This window comes from Phalacrocorax carbo, chromosome 8 (genome assembly GCF_963921805.1).
Source record: "Phalacrocorax carbo chromosome 8, bPhaCar2.1, whole genome shotgun sequence".
Lineage (NCBI taxonomy): Eukaryota > Metazoa > Chordata > Aves > Suliformes > Phalacrocoracidae > Phalacrocorax > Phalacrocorax carbo.
The window spans coordinates 45,334,358-45,357,092 of NC_087520.1; the positions used below are offsets into that span (position 1 = coordinate 45,334,358).

The following is a 22,735-nucleotide window of genomic DNA, read 5'->3' on the forward strand; positions in this document are numbered from 1 at the left end:
TTGGATGGGGGGAGAGGTTGGGGATCCAACTCCTCACTTGTCCCCAGACCCCTCTGCTGAGCAGGGATCCGTCCTGCTGCCACGCGTGCCTCCTGGGATGCTCTGCCCTGCTCCGCAGCGAGGCTGGGAGCTGGCAGGAGCGGGGCTGGCTGTCCTGTCCCTATGGCCAAAGCATCATGTGCCAGGATGTTTTGAAAAGTCCCTGTGCCATCTCCAGGGCAGAGAGAACCCCCCCTCCACGGCAAGAGCATCCCTGGAGAGGGCAGGCTGGGCTGCCCGTGGGTGCAGACAGGCAGCAGACAGCTGTGCTGTACCAGGCAGGCAGGGAGGGCAGGAGAGGGCTTAAAACTGCAGGGAGCTTGGAGCAGGACAGAGGGGGCCCAGGCTGCTAAGGGGTTTCCAAGGGCAGGGTCTTGATGGGGTTGGTGCTGGAGCCCTTGCGGCTGCGCTCGGTGGCCCACCTCCTGCATCAGCGGGGTGAGACGGGGTGGGGAGAGGCACGGCTCTGCGTGGGGCTGAGCACCCTGGGGTGGGACGGGAGTCCCTGCCATGGATGGGGTCCCTGGGATGGATGCAGTCCTGGTCGTCGTACACGGGGGCTGCTGGAGCCACAGCCTGGGGGCTGCTTCCTGCAGTGAGACGCAGCGAGGGGGGCTGCGGTGGCCGGGAGGTGACAGGGGAGCGTGCGTGCGGGGCGTCCCTGCCGGCATGGAGCAGGGCCGTGCGTGCGGGGAGTGACGCAGGCACGTGGAGGGAGGAGGCGTGTTGCGTGTGGGGCACACGCGTTGGTGGGGAGGCAGCGAGCGCGCGTGGGCGTGCACGGGGGGTGGGGGAGGCTGGCGAGAGGCAGAGCGGCGTTGCAGGTGGGACAAGAGGGGGTGCATGGGGTGGGTGCAGGCGCCCGGGGGCTGGCACGGTGGGGGAGTGGGTGCAGGATCACCACCAGGCCGGGGCACGTGGTGCCCAGCCACGGCTGGGAGGCACTTGCTGTTCCGAGTGTGCAAATAGTGTCGGGAAGGGGGTGCCTGGGGAAGCGCGTGGCGCACACGGGGTGTTGGGCCGGCGGGGAGCACGTGCAGGAAGGGTCCTGCGCAACAATATGTGAGGCTGCGGGCAGAGCGGGGTTGAGCTGTGGTGCTGGTGTGAGTGGCGTGCCTGTTTTACGCCTGTGTGCAACAGATAGAGGCGTGGGTGTACATGCGTGTGCAGCACATGCCGGGAACGTGAGCTGCGCAGGGAGTTTGGACGTGTTTGAGAAGGCACGCACAGGTCTGCCTGGAGGGATGCTGCGCTTGCGGAGCGCTGCGTGTCCGAGGAGGGTGCGTGTGCTGCCGGCCCAGCAAGGTGCATGGCCGAGCACGGCTCTTGTGCCAGCCCCGCAGCGCATTAGCAGGGCCAAACTTGGCCGTGGCACCTCCCCGCATGCTGGCCTTGGGGGCACTGGAGAAAACCAGCCTGTGTACGTAGAAGAAACGTAGGGGTTTTTTATCCTACCTTTTCCAAAGGTGGGTCATGGGTAGCCGGCAAACTTCTCATGAGCTGGGAAGGGGAGGGCTCTGTGCGGGACTGCGGGTCAGCGCTGGCCAGGGCGCTCCTGCTAATGCTTCCTTTCTCTTTTCTCTTAGAGAAGAGACAGGACAATGGGCGAGTGTATTACGTGAACCACAACACACGGACCACCCAGTGGGAAGACCCTCGCACGCAGGGGTAGGCAGCCTGCGGGGAGAGCAGGGAGGGTGCGTGCGGTTTCGGAAGGTCCACGCAATGGGCTGCCAAGAGCTGGCCGTGCCGGGGACCGAGCGGGCTGCAGCACTGGGGAGCTAAAAGTGCTCAGAGCTGCAGGCAGTGCTGGAGCCCAGGAGGGTTGGACACTGCAACCTGTGGTGTCCTGAGGCAGCTCTCTGGCGTGCAGGAGCTGAGGGTAGAGATGAGAAGTGATGGGGAAGGCTGCAGGGCTTTCTGGGCAGAAAGAGGTGCTTGTAGCCCTGTTACCTTCCCGCAGGGCTCTGCTGGGGCTCCTGGGAGCTCTGGGTTGTGGTTCTCCAGAGACCTGTCCTGGCTGGGGACCTGGCCCAGGTCTCCACTGAGGCCATCTCTCCCTCAGAGAGAGAGAAGCTGTAGCTGTGGCCAGTCCTGGCCATGGCCAAGAGGGCAGCCCAGGCAGGGCTCCTGTCTCGGGGTGCAGACAGGCGCTCGCTAATCCCATACCACAAATCCTTCCTTTTGCCTGGGTCAGCTGTAAATTCAGGGTGGTCCCCAAGGGCAGCAGTTTGGAGGGCCGCAGTTCAGGGTGAGAGATGCCTGAGGTGCCTGCCTGGTGACCCGTTCCTTGTCGGCAGGATGATCCAGGAGCCGCCGCTGCCGCCCGGCTGGGAGATGAAGTACACGAACGAGGGCGTGCGCTACTTCGTGGACCACAACACTCGGACCACCACCTTCAAGGACCCGCGCCCCGGATTCGAGTCTGGGTAAGCGCTTTTGGGCTGGCCCCCTCGCTCTGCAGCCGGGCTGCACGCTGGGAGCTGGGCCTGGAGCTGCCTGTCCGCAGCTCCTGCCTTCCTGCGGTCGTGACACGGAGCGGGAGAAGTGGGTCAGCTTTGTTGCAAAGACACTGATTAGTGGGTTTAGGGTGTCACATTTGGCTCTGATGGGGGTGAGCTGCGCCCCAGAGATCTTCCTCCCGCCTGGGAGGTGATGAGGCTGCTGGGTGTGGGCACCTTGCGTCGGGGCAGGCGGGGATGCTGAACACGGGCTGGTGCTGCTTTTGCAGGAGCAAGCAGGGCGGCTCGCCGGGGGCATACGACCGGAGCTTTCGCTGGAAGTACCACCAGTTCCGCTTCCTCTGCCACGTGAGTATCGCGGCTGGAGGGCTCCAGCAGCTCGGGGCCGCTGAGCCGCAGGGCTGGATGGGTGCGTGGGCAGCCTGACCCCATGGGCAGGCACGGGCGAGGAGAGCCTCCGGGCCAGCCTGCACAAAGCTTTGTGTCTCTGCCTTGCTCATAGTCGAACGCGTTGCCCAGCCACGTGAAGATCAGTGTTTCTCGACAGACGCTCTTTGAGGACTCCTTCCAGCAGGTGAGGAGGTGCCGGGGCTACAGAGCCCAGGGAGGTGTGGAGCTGGCCCTCGCACCGGCCCACGGTGACGCTTCCCCTTGCTTCTCCCCAGATCATGAACATGAAGCCGTACGACCTGCGGCGCCGCCTGTACATCATCATGCGAGGAGAGGAGGGCCTGGACTATGGCGGCATCGCTAGGTGAGCGCTGGTGTGCCGGACCACGCGCCGGCTGCTGGACGGGGCTGTGCCCTGCCTGCGGCGTGAACCCCTAAAGGGCGGTGCAGGCGTGGGAGGCTGCCCGGCACCTGCACTCGGGGTCCCCAGCCTTTCTGCGGCGCCTGCTTGGCCAGAGGAGCCACGGGGTGTTCAAATGGGAAACAGCGTTAGTTTTAGGAATGGTAGAACACCCTGAAAGCATCACACCAGCCTGTCCCTGGCACATCGAGGGCTGGAGGGGGGACCCAGCTGGGGCTCCCCTGCCACCCCTGGGGCCTGGGGATGATGGGTCGAACGGCCTCTTGTCCCCACAGCCAACAGGCCCTGCTGCTTCCTGGGACAGTCGGTGTGTGCCAGGGCAGACGTGGTGTGATGCAGTTGCTGCAGCCTCCACTGCCTCCACGAGGATGGTGTTACTGCAGAGCACGGGCTGCGTCTCGGCTGGCGGGGGGTCCTGTGTCCCCATGAGACCCCTCCGGCTCGCTCGGGGTGTCTGCCTTGGTGCTGGGCTAACACTTTCCCCTGCCTGTTGCCACCCCGGCATTGGTGCTGCCGTGCTCTTGCCCGCTCCTCCTTTGTGGTGCCGCTGCCCCCAGCTCTGGTGCAGGGGCTCCTGCTCTCCGCCTCTCTCTGTGTCCTGCCAGTGGTTTTACCCTATGGTAGGTTACGTCATGCTGTTCTACCACAGGGTAGAACCACGGACGGGATGCCGGGGCTGCCTCTGCGTCCAAGGACTCCCGTCTCCCTGCACGGCGCGGGGAGCAAAGCCAGGACAGTGCCCGTCCCGTGCTGCTTTGAGCTCAGGATGGGGCTCCCGGGGGAGCCTGTGCGGGGAGGCTCAGGGCGTGTGTGCACGACAGTGTGTGCCTGTGTGTGTGTACGTGTGCGATAGCCTGGGTGGGACTGAGCCACGTGGTGCCTGCTGGGATCCCTGGTGCTCCCAGCGTGGCCTCCGGCAAACTGGGGTGTTTCTTGCTGGTGTCTCCAGAAGCCCTTTGCAAACCAGGCACAGCACCCCTGTGGCGGAGGACACCCTCGCCAAGTCACACCAGGGCCCAGTGCTTGCACCGGCACCCCGAGGAGATGGGCACCTGGTTTGTGCGGGGTGTGCTGTGGAGGCACGGGGCCGTCTCGCCCGCTGGGGCGCAGCCTCCCCGCGCAGCCCCTGGGCACCCCGGCTCCTCGAGCCGCTCGTCACCGTGCTCCCCTTTCTTCTCGCCCCAGGGAGTGGTTCTTCCTCCTGTCCCACGAGGTGCTCAACCCCATGTACTGCCTCTTCGAGTACGCTGGCAAGAACAACTACTGCCTGCAGATCAACGCTGCCTCCTCCATCAACCCTGACCACCTCACCTACTTCCGCTTCATCGGCCGCTTCATCGCCATGGTGAGAGCCCGGAGTGACACGGTGTCGGGGAGGTGACGGGAGACAAGACTCCTTGTTCGTGTCCCCTCATGCGGATCAGGGTCTTGTAGGGGACCGGGGTGGGCAGCGGGGCGAGGGGCAGCTCTGCATGCCGTGCCTGTGCTCGGCTCGGCACTGTCGCCCTCCTTAAGCCCCGTCTCGCTCAGATGTGGGTCCGTGGGAGATGGGCCATCAAGGGGGTGCTGCGGGGTGATGCATTTTAAATCCGGGGAATGGCTCTGGGGCCGGAGGGGACCTGGTTTCCCAGGGACTGTGTAGCAGGGATGGCTCTAGGTCTTTGGCTGCCACCCCAGGTACTGTCGGGTCTGCAGCTCTGGGAACTATTTTTAGCCACAGCAGTGTGAGATTTTCCAGCTGCCCAAGCCCCAGAGCGGCTCCTCCCGTTCGTCTCGCATTCCCCAAGTCCAATGTGCCGCAGGTTGCCCGGCCCTGGGATGCTAGGGGGGCTGCCAGGGGCCCCCCGAGCTTGGGGAAGGGTCCCTGGCCCGCAGCCCTGCGAGGTGTGTGCGGGAGGTGGCTGTGTACTGCTCAGGTCCCCGCTCTGTCCTGCCCTGCCCTGCCCTGAGCATTGCAGGATACCAATAAAACCCCAGACTATTACTCACCGCTGGGCCGTTCTAGACAAGCGTCTGCATTATTTTTGGCTGCCTTTGCCTTGGGGCTCCTGGAAGCCAGGGATTCAGGGAAGCCACAGCACAGCTCTGTTTAAACAAGTGCTCTTAATAGAGCTGTGAGGGGAGAAGGAGACGGGGTGGAATTTGCGGCGGGGAGGGGAGAGGGGCTGCGAGCACACCCCACACCCGGCAAGCCGCCCCTGCGCAGTGCTCTTGGGGGGACCCCGCTCCTCCCTGCCACGTTTGCCAGCCGGGAGTGAGCGCCGCAGCTCCGGGACCCTGGGGGCGACTCCCTTCCACCCCGCGGCTGCCCCAGTGGTGGAGCACCATCTCGCCCCGCGGATCTGTCCTGGGGTCCCCCGTGACCCAGCGTCACCTCCCCGCTGCAGGCTCTGTATCATGGGAAGTTCATCGATACCGGCTTCACGCTGCCCTTCTACAAGCGCATGCTGAACAAGCGGCCCACGCTGAAGGACCTGGAATCCATCGACCCCGAGTTTTACAACTCCATCGTCTGGACCAAGTGAGTGCCCTGTGCTCCCTCCCGGCCCGGGGTCCGTCCTGCTGCGGGGGAGGCAGCGTTCCTCCCCACGGCCCCTCGCTGCTGCTGGGTGCCTCTGTCAGAAACTGCATCCCAGTGTCCTCCCGCAGGGAGAACAGCCTGGAGGAGTGTGGCCTGGAGCTGTACTTCATCCAGGACATGGAGATCCTGGGCAAGGTGACCACCCATGAGCTGAAGGAGGGCGGCGAGAGCATCCGGGTGACAGAGGAGAACAAGGAGGAGTACATCATGTGAGTGGCCATCCTGCGGCCCCCACTGGGCGCCTGCCTCTGCCAGCTGCAGGGCAGTGCTGGGGTGGGAACATGGGGCTTGGGACGTGGCCGCTTCCCGGGGCTACGTGGCCTGTGACAAGTATGGGCTGGCGCAGTCGGCCGAGCTCCGCTGCGGTCTGGCTTGCTGCTGGCTGGGCAGTTGCCAGTACTTTCAGGAAAGAGGAGAGGGGAGTGAGGGTGAGACTTCTCTCCTTGTCCTGTGGCTGCTCACCCTGCCTGTCCGCTGCTGGCCTGGCTGGGGGCTGCCAGGGCTGTCTCCTCCTGCTGACAGGAGGCTCTGGCCAGGGGACACGGTTTGCACCCCTCGACCTCCCGAAGGCTGCTGGTCTCAGGGCTGTCCGCTGCTCACGGGTTCAGAGGCAAAGGGAGAAACCCACTAGTGGGAATTGATGGGAGCCCTGGTGATTTCCAGCAGCCCCTCTCCCCTTCCCCACACACCACTGTGGCTCCCAGGGCCCTCCCCACCGGCGGGAGGGATGGTGGGGGTTCCCTGTGCCGGGCTGGTGGCTCTGGCTGCCCGCCGACCACCGCCTGCCTTCCCAGGCTGCTGACGGACTGGAGGTTCACGCGGGGCGTGGAGGAGCAGACCAAGGCTTTCCTGGATGGCTTCAATGAGGTGGTGCCGCTGGAGTGGCTGCGGTACTTCGATGAGAAGGAGCTGGAGGTGAGCTGGCACCTGTGCTGGGACGGGCACACAGAGGTACCGGTGCTTCCCACCCCGCTGCCCCGGGAATGGCACATGGTGACGGCAGAGTGCACAGGCTCTGCTTGCACCCTCTGCCCCTTGGCTCTGCTGACGGGGTACCGCCGCCCCAGGTGGTTGGGTCTCTGGGGTGGCTTGTTGGGTCCATTAGCAAGAAAACGTCTAGTTGGAGGCGAGGAATTCCTCCCAGGCACCTCTGTTGCCCAGCGCTGGAGCCTGTGCCTTGTGAAGCCGGCACTGGAAGGGTCAGTGCTCTGAAGCCTGGATGCAGGGCCGTTTCTATCCCCCTGCTGACTGTTCCCTGTCCCCAGCTGATGCTGTGCGGCATGCAGGAGATCGACATGAACGACTGGCAGAAGAACACCATCTACCGGCACTACAACAAGAACAGCAAGCAGATCCAGTGGTTCTGGCAGGTCAGTCCCAGCACCGGCAGCGCCTCCGACCCACTCCACAGCCCTGGGATCATCCCCTGCCTCAGGCCTGGGGCTGGCAGGGCTGGCCTGGGGCCGGCAGCCTCGCAGGCTGTCAGGAAGAACCAAATAGAACCGCGAGCACGTGTTCAGCAAGAAGCATTTGGCTGTGGCTGGCAGAGGCCCCGGCGGCGCCGCCGCCGAGGACAGCAGGCAGCACTTAGTGGTCAGCGTGCTTCTAGCAATAGCTGCTGCTCTTGGGCAGGATGACAGAAGGGGGTGACATGTAATAGAGCTGTGACAGTTCAGGCTGTGCTGCTCTGTGCTGGCTGGGAGAGAAGGGGGTCAGAAATGGCTCTGAAGGAGGCCAAGGCAGGGCAGAGCTGTTCCCCGCAGACCCCTCGGATGTGCTGGTTCCCGAGGATGCGGGACTGGAGGCGAGGGCAGGCCCGCATCCCCAGCGTGCTGCGGTGCCGGGGGCTGTGCGTGAGCCCGGCCGGCCGCAGGGCCTGGGGTGTTTGTGGCAGGAGCTGTGCTGCAGGACGGCGCCCCAGGCTGGCGGGCTGTGGGCTTGGGGTGGCGGGGATCCCACTCCCCCGCCGTGCTCTTGCCGTAGGTGGTGAAAGAGATGGACAATGAGAAGAGGATCCGGCTGCTGCAGTTCGTGACGGGGACCTGCCGCCTGCCCGTCGGGGGGTTCGCGGAGCTCATCGGTGCGTGTCCCCGGGTGCTCGGCTTGGGCGAGGGGTCCCGGGGAGGTGAGCGGGGGCAGCAGCCGTGTGTGGAGGCCGGAGGGTGGGACCTGGCTGTCCATGTCTCCATCACAGGTTTCAGGACAGCCCACAGCACATGAGCAGCGAAGCAGCTGCAACGTCTGAGCACAGCAATTTAACCCTGTGGCGTGCTGTACCCAGATAAATTCCTTAGCCATGAACTGTGCTGCCACAGTTAACTTTGTCAGTCCAGCTTGTAATCTCATTTTGAATGAGATTTGATTTTTTTTAAATTTAATTTTGATTTTTGTGCAACGAAGCCCCTTTTCCAGAAAACCAGTGTGGTGCTATTCTGCTCTCATCCTTTAATTTGCTACTTTTGGGGGCTGGTACCAGCCTTTCCCTTACATTCCTGGAATCAATGTCAAGCTAACCAGCTAACTTAGCCCACTTGTTTGTTCTTGCTGGCATTTTAGCTTTTTTTCCAGTCCCCTGGAACCTCTCCCGCATTCACAATCTGTTAAAAAGTGACCTCAGTGACTCAGATTTCCTGAGCCAGGTCCTTTAAAGCTCTCAGATGGACCTGCTCAGTCCTGTGGGTTTATGGATAAAGGTGTTTTAGCACTTGCTATTTAACCATCCTGCTTAGAAGCCACGCTGTTACCCCTCTGTGCTGTGAATATGCTTTACAGCTTTCTCCTTTCCTGATTTTTTGTACATGCTCTCTGCAAAGGGGTCAGAACAGGCAGCGAGTGCTGCTGTGGATTTATGCCCCGATGTGTCCCTAGAACCATAACGGTGTGTGACGGTGTGATCTGCTGGCTAACGGCATGTCAGAGGGTTTTCTTTTTCAGCTCCTGGTCCTATAATGAGATTTGCTGTGCTCATAATTAACAGGCAGCAACGGGCCCCAGAAATTCTGCATCGATAAAGTTGGCAAAGAGACGTGGCTGCCTCGGAGCCATACATGGTAAGTCGTTTCTCCTCGGCCCCGTTAGGAGCACGCGGGGACAGCCGCTGGCCGTCTCTGCGGGGCTGCCTGGGGCGCCGGGCGCCGTCCGTCCCCTCCGCCCGTGTTCCCACGGGATGTAGCTGCCGTTCCTGGCTGTGCATCTTACCCTGGCTGCTGTGTGCGGCCGAGGCCGGAGGGGACCCTGCAGCAGGGAGGAGAGTTGGGATTGCAGCGCTACTCACAGCCTCTGCTGATTCCCCAGCTTTAACCGTCTGGATCTCCCTCCCTACAAGAGCTACGAACAGCTGAAGGAGAAGCTGCTTTATGCGATTGAGGAGACAGAAGGATTTGGACAGGAGTGACAGAGCTTTGGTGCTTTCCCCGGGCAGGAAGGGCCCTGGAGCGCTGCCGGCCGCGAGGTGCTGCCTGCCGGCGCCGCGGAGCCCAGGGCCGAGCGCTGCGCGCAGGATGGCGCGCAGGCAGCTGCAGACACTGTTGCTCTTGTTCCTGTGCAAGATCTGCTCTAACGCAGCCCGGGGGGAATTGGGTCCACGTTTCCCTCCCCGAGCAAATCCTAGGTGTGACGGGGAGGTGGACGCAAAAGCCTGGCTCTGCTCAGCTCGTGAGGGGCGTGGGCTGGTGCAGCGGGGACGGGGCGAAGCGCTGGGCCTTGGCAGGCGGCGCCTGGTGCACTGAGGCTCCCCGCTCCCCCCTCGCCGGCACAGTTAAGAGACCTGTTTTCGGCACAGGCTGTTTTTCCCCCTACTGTTTTCTGCCTTCTCATGGCATTTTAATACATGCAGGTGAGGAGGGGAAATGGCTCTCGACCCAACTCTCGGGTCACTTTTGGGCCCTATCCTGCACCCAGCAAAGGTAACGGGGAGCCCCCAGCCGATGCTGTGGGGGCTGATGTGCCACACAAGGGCTGGGACGGCCCCTTCCCGTGCCAGAGCTGCAGCTGCCTGGCCCCAGGGCCTGGCCAACCATGTCCCGTTGCGCATTGAGTCGCAAGCGTGCAGCCCCTGTGCTGTTGTATTTAACAGGTAGGTGGTGTGTTGCTTGGCGTTGGTGCTCTGCAGCGGCCTCGGGGCCCTTGGTCACGCTCGGGGCACATCTGGCCTTTGCTTGGTTCGTGGGTTCGGCCCAAACTCCCTGTGTTTCCTCTGTCGCTGGCCGGGGGCCCCCGCAGCTGAGGGTAAGGGCAGGATCGGGCTTCTGCCCCTCGCCTGCGTGCCACCTCTGCTGCTGCCCCCCCGCGCGCACCGGGGCCAGGGACCCGTGCCAGCGTTGGTGTACATAGCTGTACATAAGGGAATTGTGTGGGTACAAGACACTGCAATAGCTTTCGACTGGTAACTGGATAGTTTTGTACTGCACCATCCTGCCTCAGCGACGCCAACTTCTTGTGCAATAAACAATAAGCAGCTGCCGAGGTGCGTGTCCCTGGTTGGTGTGTCACACGGGGGACAGCCCCGTGCAGCCTCGGGGAGGGCTGGGCTGGGCACCCCGAGCTTGTCACCGGCGTCATAAATAATATGTATTTTTTTCCATGCACGCGCTGCGCGGGAGGGTGAGGCTGGGCGCAGCGCTCCTGCCTGCCGTCGCCCAACCTATAATCACACTCGGCTATAAATGTCACCAGGGTGCTTTGCCAGAGCTGGAGGTGCCTCCCTGTGCCACCGTGTGGAACCCAGAGCGGCATTGGTGGAACAAAATCAGGTGAATGAGGCCAACAGCCATAGGCTGGCGGTGCGTAGCAGAGAACCCAACACACGCAGAACTGAACAAACCCACTATTCATGCCGCCAGCGCCCTGCCTGCAGCCCCTAATTTTGCCATGACTTTGCTTTTCAGCAGCTGCCTTGGCTGCTGGGTTCTTTGTGTGGGTTTGGGGTGGTTCGTTCTTTTTTCCCCTAAGTCTGTACCTGTGCCAGCCCCGTCCCAGAAGAGACGCTTCAGTTGCTGTGGGGAGGCTGCCGGCGCTTTGCAGCCTCCTGGCCCCGGCGTGCTGACGCGGCGGTTGCGTCCACCTGGAGCACCGGCACGGCTCACGCCCCGGCCCGGGAGGTGGCAGGGGACTTGGCTTGTGCCCCACCTTCTCCGAGCTGCTTTTTGACCAGAGCCACGCTGCAGCACCCGTCCACCCTGCCCCTTTGGCGCAGGAGGGCAGGGCTGTGACCAGCGCTCCCTGTCCCGTCCTGGTGTGGGACGGGGCTGGGGTGGGAGGGGCAGGTTATAGGTGCAGCTGCCGCAAAGGCGCTGCGCAAGGGAGGCTCCCGGTGCTGCTCTGCCGAGAGGCCAGCCTGTTTCCGTGCCACCACCACCATTTGAACCACAACAACGCTCGCGTAGCGAGTCGAGGCAGGCAGGCAGGGCGCTGGGCGCAGAGCCGACAGCCCAGGCCCCTCCGCGGGCAGGCAGCGAAGCTGGGGCTGTCACTGGCACGGAGCTGCGGAAACCGTAAGAGCAGCGATGGGCCACGTGCACTGCGCTGCCAGGCGATGAGGTGCCTAGGGACTGTGCAGCTAGGAGCCAGGTTAAGTGTACGATGTCTGTGTTACGGGAAATGGGCTGATTGTAATGAATTAGTCCTGAAAAATGCAAATGCACATGCACACCACAAGCCTGTTAGGGCAAGACCCTGATGTCTTACAGAAAATGATTTTTTCACCGTGGGCCCACCACGCAGCCTTCCCTCCTCACCAGAGCTGGATCCCACCTTCTCACCACTCTGCATTTCTAGCCCTGCAGAGCAGCACACAGGCCAGGAGTATAGGTTTTTATCTATGTTTGTACAGTGTCAGGTAACAAAACAGCCAACCCTGATCTTGTCACTGGCCAGCTAGAAAAAACAGCAAAAAGAGAAAACAACAAAAAATTAGCCCAGCACAAAGTACAGCTGGAAGAAAGCGGCTGGGGGTAGCAACATCCTCCTTCCGATTCACTCCATGGTGCTTCCAGACCGCAGCACCTTCTCCTCAGCTCAGAATTGAATTGATGCCTACAAAACAGGTCTCATGCAGTGGAAAGCCAGTGTCGGCACGGCAAATAACTAGAATGAAGGCTAATGCGGCATGTGGTAGAAACTCTCAGCTGTTGAGCTAAAAGTCCCTGAAGGAAGAGTCCTGCACTAAAAAACCAATAAAAATTATAAAATCATCCCTGGCTTTTGCCCCTTCCCTGCCCAGAGCTGCGGCCCGAAGCGCCAGGCCTGCCCTCCCGGAGCTGTCGGCTTCCTGCGGCAGCTGCCAGTGCGAAAGGTTCTGTCCAGCCACCTGACAAGAAGGACAAAAAGCAGATCCCAAAGTAGCGAAAAGCAGAGCACCGACCAGTTCGGCAAGGGAAAAGAACCCAGCAGCAAAGTGGTTTAGTTTACAAGATTTTTAATTTACAAATAAAAAAACCTACACATTTTACTTTTTCTCCTTTTTCTCCTCTTTCTTGACATCACTCTTCTCCTTGTCTTTCTCCTTCTCATCTTTTCTCTCCTTTTTACTTTCTTCTTTTTCCTGTCCTTCTTTCTTCTCTGCATCCCTGTTGGCAATCTTGTTGTTAATGAGGTTGTGCAGGGCAACCACGGAACGGATGAGAGAAGCCAGATAAACTACCACCATCTGGTCGTTGGTCTTCAGATAAAAGGCCTTGACAAACTCTTGCAGGTTGACATCCGGCAGCAGGTTGAAGACGTCCTGGAGGTGGTAGATGATCTGGTGATTGATGGGGAGTTTGCCCATGGCTACTTTCTCTAGGTAGCTCCTGATGTCCAGAAGCTTGGAGTTCAGTCCCTTCAAGCCATGGACCTGATTTGTGATCCGCTGGGACAGAGTGCCCACCGTGGTATCCTTGATATCTCTGAAACGCCCATAACAGGAAGAATCAGCATTAGAACGTTACAGCTAAGAGGTGGGCACAGTCACTTAAGAGACCTTTCCAGCTCAAGAAGAAAAGCAGTGTGAGGCGCAGCTCAAGTACAACGGAAATGAACACTTCAAGACAAAAGAATGGGAACAACCTGATGTATGGTACAGAGTATTTCTGAAGTAGGCCGTCGTTGTACCCTGTGCTGCACGTACGTTCTCTTTGGAACAATATTTGTAACCCCGCTTAGAGGGACAGAGAGAAATAAACAGGATTTCTGACTGGTGCAAAGGCGCCATGGTTTGTGTAGGGTGACTGCTCTCTTCTTGCCTGGAGAGCTACGGAGCCATCAGCAACGCTCCCAGTCAGTCCTGCGCCGTGAGGTACGCAGCGGCGGGAGACAGCGCCAAGCGCCGCAATATTCCGCAGCTTTGATAGACCAAATATGTAGTTTCATCATCTCGTCAGTGGGCAGACACTTCCCACTAGCGAGTGGATACGCCTCACAAGACTGCTAAATGAATACGCTCTTAGAATTTAAGCAGTGCGTTTAACAAGATCCGCACTTCCCCAGGAAGCTGGCGCAGGGAGATGCCAGATGGGTCGCGTTCACGGCTACGCAAGTCTTGTAAGAGCGCTTTCATTTTAAAGACACTTACCGTAGCAAGTGTTCGACACCAACTTCCTCGGCCTCCTCTGCTCCGATCTCGCTAGTCACATGCTCGAACGTCTTGGAGGTCGGGGTGCCGTCCTTCGAGGGGCAAGGATACAGGAGATGGTCAGACCGAGCAGAGCGCAGACTGCGGGGTCAGAGGCGCGCGCAAACTAGCTGGTACGGGGCGGCGCGCGCCAGCAGCGGGGCCGGGGCAACTCGCACAACGTCACAGCCTGCGTGCGTGACGGGATCAGGAGGAGGCCACGGGGCAAATGATGGCAAAACAGAGTATCAGGGGACTGAAGTACACAGCTAAGGGGAGAGGTCTGTAAGCGAATCACAATGCCTTTTAAAAACATGGAATTTTGCATGGAGTATGAGAAACTGTATTAGTGAAACCAGCAAAGTAGTTATACCCAGTCCACAGGAAGGCAGAGAGGGAAGACTAATTGGATGTTTCTTGATTTAATGAGCGTTACCAACAGTCACAAGCCCAGAGTTACTAGCAATTTCTTTTTTCTTGTGCTCTCTGTGTAATTTTCAATCAATGTGTTTTGCTGGTCTATGTACTGGTGGGTAGAATGGAAAGTCTCACTAAATATCACAGTTCTTTCTTTCTTTCCTGATATAACCTAATTATATTTTGGGATACCTTCTGCCACCCTCATATTTGCTCTCAGCCAGTTAGAAGCACATACGCAGTTCCACAGAACAAACCCAAACTAACACAGAGCTATCTCATTAAAATTATAATTTATGCACTGGATATTAAGGAGGATGTTTAAAAGATTCACCGGCTGAATTTCTGAGAATGAGTTTTACCCATGTGCTTTCAAAACCATTACCTGGACCAATATACAGCTGTAAACAGAAAGCGCCGCCGGGAGTACTGAGAATTCACAAAACTAAGAACAAATCCCGCAGACAGAGATCTACAATACTGGGAGCAGCTTTTCCTCCACAGTGAGGGTCTCAGAAAGGCAAAAGGATCAGACTATTTAAAATATATCCAGAATGTAATTTGAATCAAACAACTGCCAATTAAAAGCTAAAGCTGACTTGCTACTGTATGTTGTTTGTCTGCACAGTGCTGCACGCGATTAGTAAGTGTTGCTCATGCCTGACCTACCCACTCAGCACTGGCAGGTGCACAAATGAATAAGCACGCAATTACTCAGAACACCCCTGCAAACAGGCCGGCATGTAAAAGTGACGTCTTAAAAGCCCTCCAATCTGTGCCTTTGTTCATGGCCACAGACACGACAGAAGCAGGTAAGAAGCACCTAAATCATACGGACGGCTGGAGCTGTGGAATTCCTTAGGTCAAACAGTAACGCACAGTTTTTCCTCCAAGAGCATTGGTGGATGAAAGCTTTAGTTACAAACACTTACGACTGGGATTTAACCTCTGGTTTCAGCAGATTTTGGCTGCAAGTCACAGGCCCTCACTGGTGAGTGCAACATCCCTGTATAAGGGGCAACTGTGTGCCACGGGATGCGCACCCTTCAGAAAACAAGGCAACCCTAACAGCCATCTTTTAATGGAAACCCTTCTCCTAGGGAAAGGCAGAGACATGTTAAACACTCACGTCGTGAACTTCTTCAACTGAAATATAAGCTTCTGTGGGCAGCCCCAGGTCCTTTGGCTTCACATCAATAATCACCAACACCTTACGGAAAAAGCAAACGTTTCAGAAAACCAGGTTTCCTTCAAGGTCTAGAAAAAAATACCTAAGTCAGCTCTTGACTCCACAGCAACGGTACGCTGGCTGCTCAGAGGTGTTCGCTTCAGGCATTGAGAATCTGATCTGAGCTCCTCAATCATTTTACAGCTACCAGGTCTTTACCATGCTGTATCACCGGGAACGAAGGTGGGGGCCAAGGGTGCCTGGGTCACCCGTTTAGGAAGAGAGAGGGAAAGGAAAAAAAGAAAAAAGCACCACACTTACGGAGTTAGGACAGTATCTCTTCATCAGTTCATTGATGGCAATGTCATTCTTGTGCAGTTTAGGGCCTGTGTGGTACCAACCAACTATTCTTTCTCTAGCTGAGCAAAACCAGAGAGGATTCTAAGTCAGAATCGCGCAGTAAGGCAACGGCAGAAAGATTTAGGTAGAGACTGAATTAACAAATCAAGGGTGAGAATCTGATGCCTGTAGAAGACGAGTGTAAAGTAGAGGGAAATGAATCACAGTAGGCAAGACAGGCTAGTGACAGACAGCTTACTAATCATACCTACTTATTGTAGCTTACCAATCACGTATATAACTTCACTCCTAGGTCCTTAACTAAGTCGGACTGTTTCGTATTATTTATTAATTTTGCAGATACCAGGATGTGACAGCTTGAAACTCTGACATCCAAGAATGCAAAAATTCTAGAAACGCAAACAGTACCATGAGAATGACAATTGTTCCCAGCGCTAAGAAAATCCACGGGAATTTAAGTTATGAATGAACATTCAGCTCTAAAGTCTCGAGCTGAGCAGGGAAGACACTTGTTAAAACAGCAGCGAAGAGCAATTAAAATCATTACTTAAATGTTTGTAATGTTCACATTCATAAAAAACTAATTTCAGGGCACACCTGTATAAAACAGGTTAGAGAGGGGAAAGCTTTGAAATTCTTCAGAAATAATGGCATTTTTGAAATCTGAATTATTCTGAAGACACAAAGCTGTCAGGAGAGGGGAAAAATAGCAAGGTATAAATTAACGTGTTAAGAACACAAACTACTTGAACAAATTAACCCACGGAAGCCATCAGCAAAAGTGAAGCCACACAAGGGATTAACATGGAGTGGCTTCTGAAGCGAGCAATTTATTTTCTATCTTACTATGAATTCAGTTTCCCATACCCAGAGTTGTGAAAGATTCTAGGAGAGTAACCCTGGCTGCAAGAAGACCTCTGCTTACCGTTGACCTTCTTAAACATTCCATACATGTTCTCCAGGTAGTCATGGTCTAGAAACCACACAGTATCATCCTTGTCATCCTCATCAAAAGGTACTGGGAACAAAAAGAACCCCCAATATTTAAGAATCCAACTTCCAGACTGAAAACGTTTATAGAAACACCGGGTTTTACGATATCTTTGGCTGCTAAAGGAGAGTTTAATCAGTTTCAACTGTTCTGCAACACTGTGCTGCAGAAGCTATCCTGCAGTGCTGGTCAGTTCTCCCAGAATTTCTAGCAGTTTAGAACCGAGGAGTGAAACGCAAAGCATTCTGAGGGTTATCCTCAGTGGACAACACCAAGCATCACAGCGAAATCCTCTCACACACAAATGTCACTCAGTCGTGTGCGCTGACATTTGAGAAACTGAGCATCCCCACAGACTTTATAGCTTGTTCATCAACAGCAGCCTACTTAGAGAAATATTAGTTTTCAGTGTAGAATGCATGTCATCAGCACTTTTATAGACCACTAGTAGAAAATGAGGCACTTTAAGTAAGGACTCTTTACCCTCGAGTAAACTACTAGTCATTTTATCAGTCAGCACGTATACAGAGACACAGGCTCAGTCCTGAGAACAAGGACTGGTCTCATTCTTTTCATTTATAGGTATAGTAAAGGCTTCAGAGTTGAAAGGCTATCAAAATGACAAAACCCCCTCTTTTTAACTCAAATGGAAAAAATTCCTCCAAAAATTGGACAAAAAATACTCTACACTTGGGAGAAGAACTCCATATAAACCGTCAAACTCCATAAATAAACTGAGATAATTTTGCTTTGTCACAGAGTAGTCCCACTGGGAAGGAAATGATCTAACTAACTCAAATGGGTCAGCAAAAGCCATGCGTTCAACGAGAGCTTTTACTATAACATATTTAAGAGGAAACTATTTCAACACTACTAACAAGATCCTTAAGGAAAGAACTAGTATTTTATTGGACAAAATCTGAGGGAAAGAAGTTAAATATACGTTAAAACTTTACCCAAGTAGGTAACAGCTACATCGGCACGAGCGCTGTGATTTCCGTATGACGTGCTGAGACACTGATCACTCAGCAGAGGTCAGCAAGCCCACTGCAGCAAAATATCCACCAGCATTTTAAGAGAGGCTTACATCCGCTCCCAAAACATTTCACATTGCACTGTATTACAGGGAAGACGCAGCACAAGACTGGCTGTATGTTTGGCAGCAGTTAGCACTTTTTGTTTGATAGAGGCTGACTGGTACATGGCGAGTAGAATCTGTGGTCAGGCGGGGTGGCTTAAAAAAAAAACCCAAATGCATTTCATCTATTAAATAATTCAGTAGGTTTCAACAAGGGCAGGACACCCAAACTCACCTGCAAAACTGTTGGACACATCTAGTATTTTCTTCTGCCACGAGCCCAGCAGCACACCAACGACTCGTTTCTGATTTCCAACTTTTCCTATTCTAAATGGAAAAGACTGTCAGTTCCGATGACAAAAAGCCTGATTCAGGAAAGACGGTAACAGCGGACAAGTTGTTACATCTCATTTCTGCAAGTTATACAGTACATGCGTTGGAACGGCAGGAAAAGCGTTACGGTTGTTTTATTACCGATTGTTAATTCACACCTAGGAAAAGGGTTTCGGTGCCCTCCGAACCAAACCTTGTAACCCAGCGTGGTCTGATGCAGCTAACGAGGGGGAACGTGACCCAAACTAAGCACCGCTGCAGCCTCTCCGCAGGACAATGGGCTACAAAAAAGTGAGTAAGCTCTTAAACTGCTCGGTGCCATCCACAATTCGCTTTCACAATCGCAGGCTACTTTACCTTGCGACATTTTTTTTCTTTTTAAACACCAAAACTGCTTGTCAGTTGGCGCAATTAGGTTAAATGAGGCACAAATTCGGCTAGGTGTTTAGAGAGGTACGACTTCTCCCCCGCTCAGCCGGCTGCAGGAGCACACCCCACTTCTCCCCCACCCGTGTCTGAACGAGCAGGACGCTGTTTCCGAGCCCTGGGCGGGCCCGAGGAAGGGCGCTGACGGCCCCTCACGGCACCCGGCGCTCCCCGCCCTCCGGCTCCTCTCCCGGAGAGGAAAACAACGGCGGTGGCGGGGCGGGGGTCTCCGGCGGCTCCCGCAGGCCGCGCTCCCACCGCCACCCGCCGACCGCGGCCCCCGGCACCGAGCGACCGGCCCGGCCCCGGCGCGCCGCTCCCCGCGGGGTCCCTCCCGCCCCGATCCCCGGCCGGGGCCGGCGCCCCGGCTGCCCTCACGGCCCCGCGTCCCCTCACGGCCCCGCGTCCCCTCACGGCCCCGGCCCGTGACCGTGACTCAGCGCCGCGGCGCCGCGCCCGCCCGGCCGGCCGGCCCCACCTGTTGAAGTGATCGACGACGCTGAGCAGCACCAGCGGGTGCACCACCACCCGGTCCACCGCTAGCTCCGGCATGGCGCCCGCCCGGCCCCGCTGCTCCACCGCCAGCCCGGCCCGACCGCCCGCACCAGGCCCGCTCCCCGCCGCGCGGCCCCGCTCCCAGCCTGCCCCGCTTCGGGGCGGGGCCGCCGCCGCCATCTTTAAGAGGTCGGCGGTAGCGGGACACCATCTTGGAGAGGTCGCGGGAGACGGACGTGCTGCCGCCATCTTGGGAAGGTGCATCTCCGCTGTCGGCGGCGCGGCACCATCTTGGGGAAGTCGGGTCGCTCCGCCCGGAGGTGAGGGGCGGGCCGGGCCGGGCCGGTGGCCCTCGCTCGGGGGGTTCCCGGGGGTGCTGGTCTCCCTTCCCCGCAGCTGCCCCTCGGCGCGCCCCACCTGAGGGGGGGCGGCTGCGGGGCTGGTTCCGCTCAGCGGGGCTCTGAGGAGGCAGGGCGGAGGGCGGCGGCAACAGCCCCGCCGAGCCGCGCCCGGCCCCGGCCAGCGGGTCCCTCGGCCACCTGCTGACTAAATGGCCTACAAGAGCATTTTCCCCGTATTCCTTCCAGGGGCAGTGGTTTCAGGGGGCTGGTCAGCCTACCCCGGCTCCCTCTGCTGCTCTTGTGGGAGATGAATGTGGCGTTTGCCTTTTTCCAGTTGTCAGGAACGTCTCCTAATCACCATGACCTTTCAAAAAATGAGAGAGTGCCCTCAGAACGATGTCGTAATCTTACCATTACCGCTAGACTGCAGGTTAAAAACGCAGGGGTGCTGTCTTCTCGTGTTGATAGACGGTGAAAGCGTTAATAGGACGTACAGGGCGGTATCCTGATCGCCTTAGCTGTGTGCTCTGCCTTAACTTCTGGGTCTGTCCCTGCAACTCCGGCGGTTGTTGCAGCTTCGGCTGGAAAAACTCCATCGCCCTGCCTCTGGTTCCAGAGCTTCGGGTAACTTCAGTTACAGCAATGTTCAGTGCGGGTTCCCAGTACTGCAGTGATAAAAGCCTGTGTGAATAAGCAGAAATCTTTATTACCACTGGTGCTTGCTTTTTTCTGAATGGGATTATGTTTGGCTACCTTGTTTTGTTTTGTAGGCAAACCCAACAGACGTCAGTCTCTCTTTTTGTAAATATTTATCCTCTCTGAAGTACAGCTTTCCTCCAGGTAAAGGAGAAACTGACAGTGACCTTAGATGAGTGCTTAGGCTAGTCTTTGTAGGAGGGTTTTTGCACCCCACGAGTAGGAACTGGTAGACACAGAGCTTGTCTTTTGTACTTCTAGCAACAAAATAAGAGCCTGAGGCTGTTACTTTTGAATCTCCTATGGAGGAATCATTAACATGAAAAGTATTTGCAAAATTCTTGAGGATAGTCTCACTGATCTTAAAGCATTATGATATCCCTTATTTTCTATACTTATCCCACGATATGTGTTGGTTTTTTGCATATTTCTGGTTGAAAGCTGTAAAGTTTTGTGTTGCTGTTTTGAATCTTTTAACACTTTAGCAGATTTCAGCAAATCAGCGTCATTTACAAACTCTGTGAGACTTAGAGACCTCTTGTGGAGTTTTCTAGATGTTACATCCTTTAGTGTTGCTGCCTTTAAAAAGAATTCTGGTCGAGTTTTTAGAGGCTTTTTTCCAGCAGAGGGAGACATCTGACCGTGAAATTAAAATACAACCGGTGTTCTTGTAGCTTGTTTTATCAATATACATATAAAACTCAATGTTCAAATTAACTAGTTCAATAAGTAATTTAGCTCATTGATTTTTGGGCATATCCTAAGTGCCATTACAAGCTACGGATATTTTAAATGCCATTACCTAATAGAAGGAATGTTTTAAGCACCTTTTATTGATTTTATTACTGCTTTATTTTGCTGTCTTGGTTTAAAATCATTTTAACCACTCTGTAATCAAGAAGAAATATATCGTTGGTGAAATACAGTCAATTTCCTAAAAACCTTTGACATCGTTAAATAAGGAATTACAGTTGTTAAATCATGTCAGGCAATAACCGAGGGACAGAAAAGATATAAAATTTGGAGCAGTGGGCCAGCATACCAGTAAGCTGTTTTGACCTTTGGCATTCAGACTCCGTGTGTGACAATCACACTTCAATTCTCTTCTTGGTTCTTACATCGGTCAGAAGAGATTTAAAATCTCAGCATGCCAGGAAGGTTGTTGAAGGATAACAGAGTATGATCCAGAGACAATTAAGGGGCATTTTAATGACCTGCTGTGACTTTTTGTTGAAATTACTCTCTAACTTAACACATTTGAAATTTCATTTGCTGGATTGTATTGCTAGTACTTTAGCATATCGATGTTATACACAAAAGGAGTAAATTGAGTCTGCTCATAGGGATTTCAGTTACTTCCCTTCCCAGCTCTTTTAACTTGAGAAGATTATCAGTATTATTGAGCTAATCAGCTGGTAGATGCAGACTGGGAATACAGGCAATATGTTGCTTAATCAAAGAATTGAAAAGTAAGTAATGAATGTTGGTGCTCAATAAAAAACAGCTAATGAGTTGATTGCATTGATGCTTGATGTAATTTAAACTGTAGAGTGGCAAACATCAATACTTGTATATGATTTGGCTTGTGATTGCTGAGCTGAAACTTGAAGTTCGGAGAGGTTCTGCAGTATGTGAGCACCTGGCAACTGACCTGAAGTGGGGAGGGCAGGAGCTGCATTTTGTTCTTTAAACGGAACAAGTGATTCCATCATTAATTGTTGGGCCCCACAAAACCCAAAACTTAGATGTAACTGTTTTCAGAGGTTTAAGAATAATTTCTGGATTGAAAAATGAGAATAAATAATCATAAAGTAGCTTAAAATCAAATTAATTATAAATGTTAAACCAACCTCTAGTCTTCCTTTAATGCTCACCTTGATAACCTCAAGGGGGAAGTCAGCAGCAAAGGAACATCACGCCGTCTGTGGAGATGGACGGCTGCTATGTCTGAGCTGGCTGTCCTGCTCCCTCAGTGACAGTTACAACTGCAGTTCGTTTGCAGGAAGTGAACACCGTCTTGAATGGTGCCACCTGTAACTTAATTCTGAATGCACTTTTTCCCATTATTCTCTTGCTTTTGATTTGTTAGGTGTTACAAACTCAAGTGCAAGGTTACGCTTACTGGTGGCACAGAAGGCAGCTCTGTAGGCTTTTCTAAACCAAGATCCGCCACTGTCAGCTGCTGCGAAGCAGCAGGAAGAAAACTGTTGGTACCCAGATTCTGTGTAGTTTCTACATCTTTTGCCATGTTCTGACCTCTTTTCCAGCCCTGGGGATCACACTTCTACTTTAGGAATGTTGGACCTTCCACCAGGAATTAGTATTTATCTGTAAACTGTGATGTAATTAGATGTTTCAGAAACTCGGTTTTTATTTCTGTGAAACTCCCCGTCTTGTGTTTGGGCCTAGATCCTTATTAGATTGGTGACATGTTCTCTGGGCAGCCATCAAGCATGGCTTTATGGAGTCTCTGCTTGCCAGCTGTTTTCTAATTTAACTAATGCTGCCCTACAAAACCACAATATCGCAGCTGAGGGACACTTTTAGTGGCCTTATCTCTTGCCTTCTTTTAATCTGTCAGTGTTGGGGGGGACAGTGATGGAAATTTGTAATAGGGGAAAAATAAATGGAGGCAATTCTTTTGGCAGAATCACAGAAGAGTCTGATCATCTACCGACCAGGGAAGGCATACATTTACTGAATGCATTCAGTTTGTATTTCTAGGTGCTCTTTCCAGTGATGAGAGTTAGAAACAACAGTGCTTTAAATGAAAATGCCAGCATGCCACAGTAACAGCCTCAGGTCATCGAGGCTGTGAACTGAGCCTTGCATGGCTGTGCGGTAGGCTACACCCTCCAGACTTGCAGCCTGCTTTGTATATAGCACTTGATGTGTATTTTTCCACCTTGTTGGAGAAGGAGCTGCTGTTTGGTAATCAGTAGCCTCTCC

General features: G+C 55.0%; 2 protein-coding genes across 5 annotated transcripts in view; one reads left to right on the plus strand and one right to left on the minus strand.

Moving 5' to 3' along the window:
• Nucleotides 1–10,357, plus strand: part of WWP2 (WW domain containing E3 ubiquitin protein ligase 2) — a 43,503-nt gene extending 33,146 nt beyond the window's left edge. For all 4 annotated transcript variants that reach the window (XM_064459856.1, XM_064459858.1, XM_064459857.1 and 1 more), the window contains 13 exons: nt 1,626–1,707; nt 2,340–2,468; nt 2,771–2,849; nt 3,004–3,075; nt 3,167–3,255; nt 4,498–4,657; nt 5,700–5,833; nt 5,962–6,102; nt 6,688–6,808; nt 7,159–7,263; nt 7,877–7,973; nt 8,871–8,943; nt 9,188–10,357. In XM_064459856.1, coding sequence (XP_064315926.1) covers nt 1,626–1,707; nt 2,340–2,468; nt 2,771–2,849; nt 3,004–3,075; nt 3,167–3,255; nt 4,498–4,657; nt 5,700–5,833; nt 5,962–6,102; nt 6,688–6,808; nt 7,159–7,263; nt 7,877–7,973; nt 8,871–8,943; nt 9,188–9,287 — 1,382 coding nt within the window. In that variant the 3' untranslated portion in view covers nt 9,288–10,357. The remainder of the gene's footprint in view (nt 1–1,625; nt 1,708–2,339; nt 2,469–2,770; nt 2,850–3,003; nt 3,076–3,166; nt 3,256–4,497; nt 4,658–5,699; nt 5,834–5,961; nt 6,103–6,687; nt 6,809–7,158; nt 7,264–7,876; nt 7,974–8,870; nt 8,944–9,187) is intronic.
• Nucleotides 10,358–12,291: 1,934 nt separating this feature from the next.
• On the minus strand, nt 12,292–18,911 carry PSMD7 (proteasome 26S subunit, non-ATPase 7). Its single transcript, XM_064459861.1, has 7 exons — nt 18,733–18,911; nt 17,731–17,822; nt 16,352–16,444; nt 15,388–15,485; nt 15,028–15,108; nt 13,443–13,534; nt 12,292–12,777 (listed from the first exon to the last, which is right to left on the minus strand). Exons 1-7 carry the CDS (start codon nt 18,804–18,806, stop codon nt 12,339–12,341), a joined length of 969 nt encoding a protein of 322 aa, XP_064315931.1. The 5' UTR covers nt 18,807–18,911; the 3' UTR covers nt 12,292–12,338.
• Nucleotides 18,912–22,735: the final 3,824 nt, after the last annotated feature.